At 41.2% G+C, this 14,555-nt stretch overlaps 1 protein-coding gene across 2 annotated transcripts in view; it reads left to right on the top strand.

The window, feature by feature from the left end:
* The window catches only part of LOC123758913 (corticotropin-releasing factor receptor 2), a 174,038-nt gene that overhangs the window by 137,092 nt on the left and 22,391 nt on the right, over positions 1 to 14,555 (top strand). For both annotated transcript variants that reach the window (XM_069334600.1, XM_069334599.1), the window contains exon 4: positions 6,333 to 6,424. In XM_069334600.1, the coding sequence (XP_069190701.1) occupies positions 6,333 to 6,424 (92 nt within the window). The remainder of the gene's footprint in view (positions 1 to 6,332; positions 6,425 to 14,555) is intronic.

Raw genomic sequence — 14,555 nt, 5'->3', positions numbered from 1 at the left:
AGCATAAAGCCAGCGCGGGAATCTGATCTCATTGATATTGCAATTTCCGTGACGGACGAGACGTCTAGAGCTGCCGCATCGGCCGACATACGGTGTATAACAGGTGGGGGCCGTCACATGTCCATTACGGTCACCTGTTCTTTGGGGAGAGGGGGGTGCCCCAGGCTGCTTCCCCTTGCCCCACTGTTGCCTCCCCTCATATTGACTGGATGTTCTCTGTTTCTCTGTGCTACTTGCCCCGCTCCTGTGCCAGGTAAGTTACGGGCCCACCATAGCCCGTGCTACTTAGAACTTGTTCCGAGTAGCTGAAACGACAACAACTCTGTTTCTCTATTTGTCCTCTCCTCTCTATCTCTTCCCTAGGCTTATCTTTTCCCCTTTCTTTTCATCCAAGTTCTAATTTATTCTTTGGACTGATCGGTAGAGCGAATGGCCCCGTTTCTTGGCGGGTCATTGGGCCCCGTTGGGTCCCAGTGGATGGACGTCCTTTCTTTTCTCTCTTTCCCCCTATCCCAGCTTCCATCTCGTCCTTGTATCCCTTCCATGGGCTAGTCATACTGGCTGAGCGCTTGCTCTAAGTAATTTCCTTCCTTCTTGCCTATTCCTTTCCCCGTCTCTCTCTGAGCACTCTTCTTCCATTCCTTTTGGATTAAACGAGGCCAGTGCATTGCTAAGTGACGTCAGAAAACTGCAGGACGCTGGGGCAGTGTGTGTATGTGCCACTAAATGCAAATTTTAAGCAGATCCGTTAGTCACCGAGACGTTTGCGTTGAAGCATAAGACGAGCAAAAGAGCGCGCGAACAACAGAACACACACACACACACACACACACACACACACACACACACACACACACACACACACACACACACACACACACACACACACACACACACACACACACACACAAAGTACCCAAATGAGCCACAGAGACGTTAGAAAGAACTTTTTCAGTGTCAGAGTAGTTAGCAAATGGAATGCATTAGGAAGTGATGTGGTGGAGGCTGACTCCATTCACAGTTTCAAATGTAGATATGATAGAGCCCAATAGGCTCAGGAATCTGTACACCAGTTGATTGACGGTTGAGAGGCGGGACCAAAGAGCCAGAGCTCAACCCCCGCAAGCACAATTAGGTGAGTACAATTAGGTGAGTACACACACACACACACACACACACACACACACACACACACACACACACACACACACACACACACACACACACAGGAACATTCTGCGCAATCCTGAAATTCACAGACTGCGCGACGTTCATGCAAGGCCGAGGCGACAGGAGTGTTGTCGACTTTACTGATGAAGGCGCGAAATGGCGCGCCTAGTGGAGGGGGGGACTTTTCTAACGGGGAAAATGGGCCGGAATATCCCGGTGGGAACATTAATGAAATTGACGGCGTTCACGGCCTCAAAAACCCGCAGCTCTGAGGACACTGGAGACGCCCTCTCGCTCCTCTGAACAGCCCCACCAGACGAACTTATAATGCCCCAGGAAGCTTAATCTCAATATTACATTTGAATACTTCATGTGAATATTGCATTTGAGGATTGCACGCTAATATTGTATCCTAGAATATTGTACAGTGAGATTGCATTTCAATATTGTATGGGGTATTGCTTTCAATATTGTATGGGGTATTGCATATCAGTATTGCACGAAGGTACGGCACTTAAGGAGAGCTTGGAGAAGGGCGTACAAGCGAATGTTGTAGCTCACTAAAGCAATCTCGCTGGGGCTTTTTAAATAATGAAATACATTTCGTGAACTTTATACAAAAAGAAGAACAATTACTGCTGTTTATTCAAAGGATTAATTACGTCAGCTGACATGCATGCGTTTAATTGAAGAAAATGGGTTGCGGCGTCTCTTTGTTAAGGGAGACTGCGGAATCTGTCCATAAAATACCAATACCTCGCTCTGTCCTTAATTCTGTCCTTAGTTGTGTCCTTAGCTCTGTCCTTATTTCTGACCTTCTGTATTTACGTTTGTCATTAACTCTGCCATTATCCCCGTCCTTAACTTGAGCGCTCTCACGCGCGCACGCGCATACACACACACACACACACACACACACACACACACACACACACACACACACACACACACACACACACACACACACACACACACACACACACACAAACACACACACAGTAATTTTTGCATCATCAGCATTGTTTGCTGATGATGCAAAAATTATGAGGAGGATTAAGACGGAGGTATGGACAGTATGAGACTACAAGATGACCTAGACAGACTGCATGAATGGTCCAACAAATGGCTACTAAAGTTCAACCCCGAGTAAATGTAAGGAAATGAAATTAGGCAGTGGAAACAGGAGGCCAGACACAGGATATAGAATGGGAGATGAAGTCCTTCATGAAACAGACAGAGAGAAGGATCTAAGAGTTGTTATCACACCAACCCCGTCTCCTGAAATCCACATCAAAAGAATAACATCAGCGGCGTATGCGAGGCTCGATAACATCAGAATTGCCTTCAGGAATCTGTGTAAGGAATCATTCAGAACCTTGTATACCACATATGTAAGACCAATCGTGGAGTATGCGGCTCCAGCATGGAGCTCGTACCTGGTCAAGCACAAGGCGAAGCTTGAAAGAGTTCAGAGATATGCCACTTGGCTAGTCCCAGAACCAAGAGGCATGAGTTACGAAGAAAGGCTGCGAGAAATGCACCTCACGACACTAGAAGACTAAGGTGGTTAAGGTGTCCTGTACGCCAGCAGTGCTCCTGGCAGTATGGGTTCGAGTCACTTCTGGGGTGTGAGTTTTCAGTTGCATATAGTCCTGGGGACCATTCAGGCGTGTTCGCATTTGTGTTCCTCACGTGTGCCCCAAAGAATGAGGTGATTTGATAAAATGCTATGCCCAAGATTACCATCCGAGTGCCGGCGGGGAAGTGGTTCAAATAGCTTCGGCTATCACTTCCTTATGTCCGGTCGTGATGGTCAAGCGGATTAAGGCATCCTGTACATACCAGTTGCGTTGCTTCTGGCAGTATGGGTTCGAGTTACTTCTGGGGTGTGAGTTTTCAGTTATATATATATATATATATATATATATATATATATATATATATATATATATATATATATATATGGTGGCATCGATCCTGTGATAGTACCAGTCAGATGTTGGACTGTGGGAGTGGTTTATTTCGTCTCATTAAAGCTATATAGCTTTCCAATATCGAATTAAGTCTCCCTCTCCACCATGTTCCCAACCCCCTGCTGGTAGTACCCGAGCGGTGCTTACCTAGTTCTGCTTGCCTAGTTGTCTTGAGCGGCCTCTAGCTCTTGAGCCCCACACTCAAATTATGTATACCCCCTCCTATGTCCCACTACGAATCATCTCATCTGGGGTTCACAGTTCCCCTCTTCACCTCCCCTCGTTTTGTTCTCCCTCGGCAGGGGAGAAGCTTTTCTTCATTTGGAGTTTTCGGTACAGTGATGAAATTGATTTGTGGGTGAGGCAAGTGTTTCTTCCTTCCTTCCCTCTGGCCTGGCACCCCAGCTCCTTGATTTCATCTCCCTGTCAAGTGCTACAGAGTCATTCCAGGTTAAAGTTTTCTCTTCATAATTATGTTAACTTATACCTTTTTGTACCTTGTATGTTGTGATCATAGCACTTATGTTCCTTATTTACTCTGTTGATGGATTTTGTTTGCTCTTACCACTTGTGTGTGTGTGTGTGTGTGTGTGTGTGTGTGTGTGTGTGTGTGTGTGTGTGTGTGTAATTACCTAAGTGTAGTTACAGGATGAGAGCCACGCTCGTGGTGTCCCGTCTTCCCAGCACTCTTTGTCATATAACGCTTTGAAACTACTGACGGTCTTGGCCTCCACCACCTTTGTGTGTGTGTGTGTGTGTGTGTGTGTATGCGTGCATATGAGCGTTTGGTGCGAACCATTCATACAACAATTACCCAACGCCCACAGATAATAGTCCGCTACAATTCAAACTATTAAAGATTATTTCATTAAGTAAATATTATATTATCATGTCATATCCCTCAATTATTTCTTGCTATCACAATTAAATTGTTATTAAACAATATATAAATATACAGGTAAACAGTTAATAATTAGAGAGTATTAAGTAATTATTGTATTTGCAAATATGATGGAAATAAACTCTTTGTAATTGGGAAAACTCACGTATTAAATAATTATATGTAACTTTTAGTATGTGTCGGTAATGAGACACTTGATTGACAGTTTTTTTTTTAAAGATAAATTATTGGAATATCATGATTCCTAAAACTCACGTCTGTGTCAATTATTAACTTTTAGACTAACATAACATTTTAGCGCAATACTTTATAGGCTGGTGTTGCTGGTAAGGCCTATGGTGTTGTAAGGCTGTGATTAGTGTACTGAGTCACAAAAGATTATTTGAGTCACAAAAGATATGTGTGTGTGTGTATATATATATATATATATATATATATATATATATATATATATATATATATATATATATGTATATATATATATATATATATATATATATATATATATATATATATATATATATATATATATAATATGTGTGTATATCACGAAAATAAACACGTGATTAATATATATATATATATATATATATATATATATAAAGTTTGTGAGGGTACCACCTCTGGTGCCAATGTGGGGACCCATAGCCTCGGAGAAGAAAATAAAAAGTATTCAGAGGAGACCTTGTGGTTTCTCACTGAACACTAATATTATCTTCTCCTACCACCCCCATTCTTTTGTATGTACACATATATATTTACTTTATTTATATATATATATATATATATATATATATATATATATATATATTTATATATATATATATATATATATATATATATATATTTATATATATATATATATATATATATATATATATATATATATATATATATATATATACAGAGAGAGAGAGAGAAGCGGGATATACAACCTGATGTATATATATACATTGGTGTAAATATAAAAATACATGAAAGTTATACGAATGTGAAAGTGAATGATTGTTTCATTTTCGTCAAATGACTTATTAAGCAGCGTTACGAGTCACATAATATGCCAAGAAAGAAAGGCTGACCTCAGAACCCACACAGCAATCTAGTTTCACGTCTGAACTTTAGTCCCATAAGGGGAAACCAAATTAAAATGTCAATTACTTAGCTGCCAAGTCTTGAGAATTCCGTTTTCCTTCTTGAAATGTCTCCATTATCGCTGATTGCTAATTCCCATTTTCTGTCGTGGCGTTCAGGCAAGGTGGTGATTGGCCGAGAAGTCTTTTATTATGAATTCTAAATTAGTCTATCATTCTGGTAACATTGTTCCTTAAAACAATGATAAATTATCACATGCAAAATGTTCATTTATTTGGATTTAGAGATTGATTCTCAGTGGGGGCATTGACGAGGTCTCAAATTTACAGGGCCAGATTCACGAAAGCACTTACGCAAGCACTTACGAACGTGTACATCTTTTCTCAATCTTTGGCGGCTTTGTTTCCAATTATCAAACAGTTAACAGGTGAGTTGGGAAGTTTTCATCCTTGTAAACTGATTAATAAATGTAACCAAAGCCGTCAAAGATTGAGGAAAGATGTTCAGGTTCGTAAGTGCTTGCGTAAGTGCTTTCGTGAATCTGGCCCCCCTGGTGTTTTCTAGCACCAGATACAGTATATTGAAACTACTGTAACCATATCTAGTGTACCATATCTAATGTACCATATTTAATGTACTATATCTAACGTACCATATCTAACGTACCATATCTAATGTACCATATATAATGTACCATATCTAATGTACCATATCTAATGTACCATATCTAACGTACCATATCTAATGTACCATATCTAATGTACCATATCTAATGTACCATATCTAATGTACCATATCTAACGTACCATATATAATGTACCATATCTAACGTACCATATCTAATGTACCATATCTTATGTACCATATCTTATGTACCATATCTTATGTACCATATCTAATGTACCATATCTAATGTACCATATCTATCATACCATATATAATGTACCATATCTAATGTACCATATATAATGTACCATATCTAACGTACCATATCTAACGAACCATATATAATGTACCATATCTAATGTACCATATCTAATGTACCATATCTAATGTACCATAGGGGACTGTATCCTTACCCTATCCCCCCCCCCCCCCGCCCTAAGCCGAGCTCCATATTCTCCAGCATAACTCGTGTACCAAAACAAACTGAATTGTCACCGTTGTACCCTAACCCGTGTACCGTGTACCTGCAGCTTTCGCGTACCGTGAGTGTGACGGGACGGGGACCTGGCTATGGAACGGCTGGACCAACTACTCCCAGTGTCTGAGCGTCATTGACCACCAGGTCAGTCCAGGTCACGTAAGGTCAGTCTGTGTCACCATAGGTCAGTCCAGGTCACGTAAGGTCAGTCTGCGTCACCATAGGTCAGTCCAGGTCACGTAAGGTCAGTCTGCGTCACCATAGGTCATTCCAGGTCACCATAGGTCATTCCAGGTTATCATAGGTCATTCCAGGTTATCATAGATCATTCCAGGTTATCATAGGTCATTCCAGGTTATCATAGATCATTCCAGGTTATCATAGGTCATTCCAGGTTATCATAGGTCATTCCAGGTCACCATAGGTCATTCCAGGTCACCATAGATCAGTCCAGGTCACCATAGGTCATTCCAGGCGACACGAACTGATGGAGCTTTAGTTCGTCAAAGTGCCATTACAAATTACTAGAAATCTCTTAAATCTAATATAATCTAGTTACATACATTTGACGGGGCAGCTTTTCTGATTAACAAAGATTGGGAGTTCTTCATTATGGCTTCCCCAAGCAGCTTTGATCCCAAGATAACACCTTGAGAGTCGTCTCAAGCTGTTATATAAGACGTCTCAAGAGTCGTCTTATGGGACTCTTAATACCTAAATTAAACCAAATATGCTAAAATCCCAGATTTGTTTTGTATGTTAGAATGCTCGTTCGACCTCTCAAACGCACCTGATGCGCAGCTGGGGGACTAAACACGACTCGGATGCGCAGCTGAGGGTGTAGTGGACTAATTGGGATAAGTGGCTTTATTGTTGGTTAGTCCACTTACTGGTAGAACACTGCAGGAGTCCACTTTACTGTCCCCCCCCCCCTTCCTTGAGGAGAGCCACAGGCTAGTCCTGGCGTCCCCCCTAATCCAATTACAAAACTTAAATCATTATGTAACTAACTACACACACACACACACACACTCACACACACACACACACACACACACACACACACACACACACACACACACACACACTGAACATACACGTATGTCTCTGTTCAGGACAGGACACAAACGTGTCCTGAACAGAGAACAGTACAGGTGGTGGTAATGGATGACCAAACATATGGACATCGTCAAAGGACATAACGCGAGTGGCCCTAATGGCCCCGCGCCGCTGGAACGGCCGTGGGATTATATAGGATTTACACAAGAGGATTATTTCACGCTGCTGTGTGTGGGGGGTCTCTGGATTTGTGGAATCTGGATGCGACGAGATGCGGAGAGCAGCGAGGCCTTTGTCAATACATAATGGTGTTCGTGCAAGACAGGATTATGAGGTGTTTAATAGAAACGAAAAGCATCCTGAAAGCCCATTTTAATTCTGGTTAAGTCGTATTTACTATTTGTGTGTGTGCAGAATCGAGCTATTTAGCTCTTGGACCCCGCCTTTCCTACCAATCTATTTTTCCTGTGTTGTGTCTACTACATATATTTCTCTCTAAAACACACACACACATCCCCAGGAAGCAGCTCGTAGCAGCTGTCTAACTCCCAGGTACCTATTTACTGCTTGGTGAACAGAAGCATCAGGGTGAAAGAAACTCTGGCCGTTGGTTTCCGCCGGGAATCGAACCCCGGCCATCAGGACTGCGATCCCGCGAGCGCTGTCCACTCAGCCGCGAGGCCCCAGTGACACCCTTGTAGGTCTGTGTTCGTGTGCTCACCTAGATATACTCACCTAGATGTACTCACCTCGATGTGCTGGCCGGGATTCGAATTAGGCTCCTAACACCATCTTCCCGTATGTAGGTTAGCTTAGCATTTTAAAAGCACCCAATCACCTTCTGTGGTTGATTGTTCAATAAACCCCTGAACTATATGTTTAACACATCTCTAACCCTGTCCATGGAGGACAGAAGAAAATGTATATATGCTGGTTAGCATTGTAAATGTCTGGCCACGTCTGTGGTAGAAGAAAAAAAAACACCTTCCGAACGTTCTTAGATTAATGTAAAAAAAATGTCTGTGTAACGTCGCTGTGACTCATTTGATTTTGAAATTCCCACTTTGGGAATATTTAAGTTTAGTTTTAGCTGTATTTTTTGTCCGAGGAGGAAATTATCAGGAAAGCACCAAGTCATTACGACAATATAGCACTTGGAAGGGGTCAGGAAAAGGATTTGGGATGGGACGGGGGAAAGGAATGGTGCCTAACCACTTGGACGGTCGGGGATTGATTGGGACCGACCTGCATGAAGCGAGACGGTCGCTCTACCGTCCAGCCCAAGTGGTTGGGAGTTTTTGTCCGAATAATATACAATTAATAGTACTAAAAAATTGGTTTATACTGGCAGTCCATCACTACATCTTTGTAGTTTTGCCCAAATAGTTACAATGGGTTGTAACCCATTGGTTACAATGGGTTTACAGACCCATTTACTGGGTTTACCTCCTCATTTCAGGAGGATGAGTTGACTTCTGGAGTATGTCCAGATCCGCGTGTGTGTGAGTATTCGCCTCATATTTGCTTTATAAGGTCGAACATCAGCTCCATAGCCCCGCCTTTCCAACCCTCTGAGCAGTGTAACAATACCATAATTCGTCAAAACATTACTCAGCCTGTTTGACAGCTGGGTGGACAGCGCTTCGGATTGGTAGTCCTGAGGTTCCGGGTTCGATCCCCGGTGGAAGCGGAGACAAATGGGCAAAATGTTTCTGTCACCCTGATTACCTAACAGTAAATAGGTACCTGGGAGTTAGACAGCTGCTACGGGCTGCTTCCTGGGGGTGTGGGTGTAACAGAAAGGAGGCCTGGTCGAGGACCGGGCCGCGGGAACGTTAAGCCCCGAAATCATCTCAAGATAACCTCAAGATAAGGAAGGTTATGATTGTTAAAGAAAACCTTACAGCGTTTTCCAGCTCATAAACTATTAAGTACAATCAATAAGTCACTGTGACTGAGGCATGATGTTCATGTTTCGTAAATGGACATGTAAATGCATGGTGATACCTGACACTTGGTTCTAAAACTCCAAATTCACAAAGAAACTCCAAAGCACTATAGTGCCTGCCTTCAATAATGCAATGTATCACAGGTCTGGAAACGAGTGAGATCTCGCAGGAACTTGAAAGATGCAGACGTGGAGCCTCTTCCACTCGAGAGGTAGCCGTACGAATGGCGAGATTAACATCAAACATTCAGGACTTTTTCAGCGGCTGGCAAGAAATCAGATAAAACAAGTCTTAAGAATGGTAGAGATGAAGCTACACTCACGTCTGATACTGACAAGAATTCGAACCACAACTTCCTATTTATAATTGATTCAGTAACAGATATTAAAAACTATAAACATAGCAGCAAAATTTTCTAGTGGGTAACAAAATACTAACTACTCAGTAGTATTTAAGTTCTTCACTCAGGAAAGAGTGAAGAACCTAAAGGCTAGATACAAGACGCAATCTGATCTTATCACAGTTGGAAGAAACAGGTAAGGGATCCGGGAGATAATACTAATAATAACACGACCTAGCCTTTATGGAGAAATAATTGAATGGTTCTACAAAACTTTGAAACATGATACCTGGCCCCATAGTGGCACTCTTGAAAGCTATGGTGCTTTCCTGTCTGGAATCCCGTTTTAGTCTTACATATCCTTTGAAATCAGGTGACATATCAGATCTCCATATTTACAGCAGTTAAGGTTGCCCCGTATCTACAGTAGTTAAGGTTGCTTCTTAAGGGTGACATTAAGACGTGTCCTTGAAGTAACCTCAAAGTGCAACAACTCCTTCAGTGGACAGCACAGGAGTCTCACAGCCAAATTAGACCTGGGTATGCTTGCCGGCCATGGCGAGAGACGTCTTAGGGAGAGCACACCCGATGCCTCTGTTCACCTCGCAGTAAATAAGTATCCGGGAGTTAACTGTCGTGGGTGACATCATGCGGGGGAAGAACAGTTATTAGTTAGCCGGGTGGCGGCTTTGATCCAACCAATAGGCTTCCAGTTTCCAACGATGGGACGCCTTTGATCCAACCAATAAGCTTCCAGTTTCCAACGATGGGACGCCTTTGATCCAACCAATAGGCTTCCAGTTTCCAACGATGGGACGCCTTTGATCCAACCAATAGGCTTCCAGTTTCCAACGATGGGACGGCTTTGATCCAACCAATAGGCTTCCAGTTTCCAACGATGGGACGCCTTTGATCCAACCAATAGGCTTCCAGTTTCCAACGATGGGACGCCTTTGATCCAACCAATAGGCTTCCAGTTTCCAACGATGGGACGCCTTTGATCCAACCAATAGGCTTCCAGTTTCCAACGATGGGACGCCTTTGATCCAACCAATAGGCTTCCAGTTTCCAACGATGGGACGCCTTTGTCCGCATATTTTGTCGTGAATCTATTGGACTTGTAGCAATTAATGGCGTTCGTTATCTTTTTTGAATTGATTCAGTATCATAATAGCTTTTGTTCTATATTTTGAAACAAGAGCAAGAAGACCTGTTTAAATGGTGTACAATTATAATGATCATTATCAGGCTATTGGTAATCATTTTTTTCCTTGTGAAATCATTTATTTCAATTAAGTCTAAATGTTATCGAATTAAAAATAATAAAAAGAGATGTACCCGTAAGCTTTATTTAATGGAAGCCGAACAGGTGCGTATCGCAGGAATTTATATTTATAAAATAATTAAACAGACTAACACAAGCTATAGTTTGAGCACCATCTGCAATATATATATATATATATATATATATATATATATATATATATATATATATATATATATATATATATATATACATATATATATATATATATATATATATATATATATATATATATATATATATATATATATAATTATAATCACTCTATTTGCAAAAGAAAACTTTGATATATTTTATCGACACCTTGGTTTCCTTAGCTTGAAATATGGGAGGTTGTTCTTGAAGTGGCAGGTCTCAAAAATCCCCCTCTTCCCCCTTGGCCAACTGTCACAATTTTGTATGTCTGGATCATATCTCTTTCCTTCGAAATTTGACAGATTACACGCCTTCAACCTCTTCCTCATAGATCCTGATTGTTAGTTCCGGTAGGCAATTAGTAGCATGTCTTCTTAGTGTGAGGGGGGAGGAGGGAGGAATCCTGCGGAGATTGAAATATAAATTTAAAATAAAAATAATTAAAATTAAAGAAACGAGCGGCGCAAAAGATGACAAAAAGTCATAAATTGAATGAGACAATGACTGAAAAATTAACCCAAAATATATATAAATAAAAAACGTTTGGGGCATAAAGAAATGGGACAAAAAAATTTGATAAAATAGCGTGAAAAACTATGATCTAACATAGGAATAAAAATACAGTATGAAAAATGTGATGAAATATTGTATTTTCTCGATACAGTGTGGCAAAAATGCATTTAATTAATATGGCTTGGATCTTTTTTTTTTTTTTAATTATTTTATAATCTTTTATATATTAGTGAAACAATAATGATTCATTTCGCAGATTGAGCGCAATAGCCGGTGAACAGAATTTAATTTGTTTTGTGGGTATTGTGCGATGAGTAAGGGAGAAAGATAGGTAGTCTCTCTCTCTCTCTCTCTCTCTCTCTCTCTCTCTCTCTCTCTCTCTCTCTCTCTCTCTCTCTCTCTCTCTCTCTCTCTCTCTCTCTCTCTCTCTCTCTCTCTCCTCCCTCTCTCTCTCTCTCTCTCTCTCTCTCTCTCTCTCTCTCTCTCTCTCTCTCTCTCTCTCTCTCTCTCTCTCTCTCTCTCTCTCTCTCTCTCTCTCTCTCTCTCTCACTTCCCACCTGTGCTACTCATCTCCCCCCTCATCATTACCCAACTACACTACTCATGTTATGAGTGTGAAATAAAATCCTCCCGAGTAAGAAAGAAATGAGGGCGGGAAATATGAGAGGCGGCCAGGTGAGACGACGGAGGAGGAGGAGGATGAGGAAGAGAATGAGTGGATGATATAATGAGGAAGTTGAGGACATGAGGAGGATGAAGTGGAGGAGATAGATAAAGATGGAGAGAAGGAAAGAGCAGAGATGAGAGGAATAAAACTGTTGAAGAGTTGGAATTGAAGAATTGGGGAATTAAGAGGGAATGAGATAAGACGAGGAGGAGATAAAAATATATGGGATAGAATGTGAAGAGAGAGAGAGAGAGAGAGAGAGAGAGAGAGAGAGAGAGAGAGAGAGAGAGAGAGAGAGAGAGAGAGAGAGAGAGAGAGAGAGAGAGAGAGGATTAAGATAAAGAAAGTGAAAAGTATTAGTAGTGATACAGGTAGTGAGAGAGGAGGACTCACAAGAAGGGAAGCCAAGGATCCCGGGAGATAAAACTAATCTAATCTTATCTTTTGCTGGGTAAAGATGCTCTGCCCCCTTTGATGCTGCGCACTAAGAGACGAATCGAATTCTTTGCTCATTTCAAGAGACACAGAATCTCATTTGAGCGTCTTGTGAACGCCTTAGATGCCACAACTCCGGAAGAGTCACATATTACGCAGAACTGATGGTGTTTGTAGTATTTTCCGTGATGTCTTTGGAAAATAAATACATAGAAAATGGGGGGCTTATTTTGCCTTCCATCCGGTTTTTTCCAAGAAATAACTAAGATAGAGAGTTAAACAGATAGATATACTGACCTAGATAGATAGATAGTCATATCGACTGACGGGTTATCAGAGAAATACAATGGTAACATTTACCTCTGGTTTATTAAACGATCGAGAAAGCTTGTTTTTTTTTTAACCTATTCCAAACGGTTAAATTCAGAATCGCAAAAGAAACTCTTCCCGCCGCCGGACTCTATAACGCTGATGCAGCTGATGGTACGATAATTAATGGAACCTCGAGAACCTCTGCTTGCTTGCTTGCTCTTCAAGAGGTTTCAAACCCTTCATTTTTACTGTGAGATTCAAAATGAGAAATTAAATCCGGTTCTTGTAGTTTATTATCTCTAAATGGGAAGATTATTGATTAATATTTGGTTCTGGATGATCCTTTGAGCCAACAACATCAACCTGAAAGATCTTGAGGCTAGTTTTAGAAATAGTTCAAAGGTTGTGACTCTTAACCTCTTGTAGATTAATCCTTACTGGGTTGCAAATGCAATCTGCAACGGTGCACACGGTGGGCATCCTCAGCCTCTCATCCTGTCCTTTTATTTTAACTATGACTAGAGTTCATAAGGGCTGTCGAATGCCATACCTAGTGAAACTGCAAGCAAAAGCTGTTATCCTACCTCAGCTCATCTGAAGCCTGCTCCTAGAAACTCATTTATTTCATGAGAATGTACTTTGAAACTATCACATAGAGAGCTGTCATATAAGGAACCTGGTGAAACAGCAAGCAAGAGCTCTAATTCTGTCTCAGCTAAGTTGAAACCTACTCCTAGAGGCCCATTTATTTCATGAACCTATTATATGCATCAGTAGGAATAGCCTTTATTCATTAACAACATTAGGAAACAAATCATATAAGGAACAGGATGAACCTGTAGCTAACTGTGTGCCAGAGCCTTCATGTGATCAGTTGACCTGATCTCCCGTGTATCAGCCTGTTGAGCGAACAAGATCCAGATCCAAGTCAGCCTCGGAGTGAATGATCGCTGATGGAGTGATGTTCTCGAGAAAGGCACTTCCAGGATGAGACTGTTGAAGGTTTAGAGCCTAGTGCTACGGGTGGCAACTACTGGTAGTCCACGGAGTTGGGCCAGGTGCGGAACTTTGATGATGTAGACCTTGAACATAACAGTAAGACCACCAACGTCACGACGATGTTTCAGGCTCTGATGTTCAGACCTTTCCCACCAGACTTGGTCAAGACTAGAGATGAGCCGTCTTTGTAAATTATATACTTAATAATATAGCTAAGCCTATTATGACTTGATAACATAATTTTATTATCTAAGACAAAAATGACATTTGGTCAGGCTTTCAATTATCAAAATAGCATCAGGAAAATTGACCAGCAACCAGGGATCAATTATTGATCCCTTTGATAGATCAATATGCCCCCAGAGGCTTCTAGGACTCCTCTTCTTTGGCACTGAGTGCGCTATCTAGCAATTTTAATTTAAGATCTGTATACAACATATCTAGTAAGTTTAGGGCAAACTACAGCACATTTATTAGGGCTGAACGCGAGGTTGTTTTCAGCACTTTATCTTAAAAAACATATTTCCATAATATCTTTGGTT

This window comes from Procambarus clarkii, chromosome 31, assembly GCF_040958095.1.
Source record: "Procambarus clarkii isolate CNS0578487 chromosome 31, FALCON_Pclarkii_2.0, whole genome shotgun sequence".
Lineage (NCBI taxonomy): Eukaryota > Metazoa > Arthropoda > Malacostraca > Decapoda > Cambaridae > Procambarus > Procambarus clarkii.
This window is presented reverse-complemented; position numbering and strand designations above follow the sequence as displayed.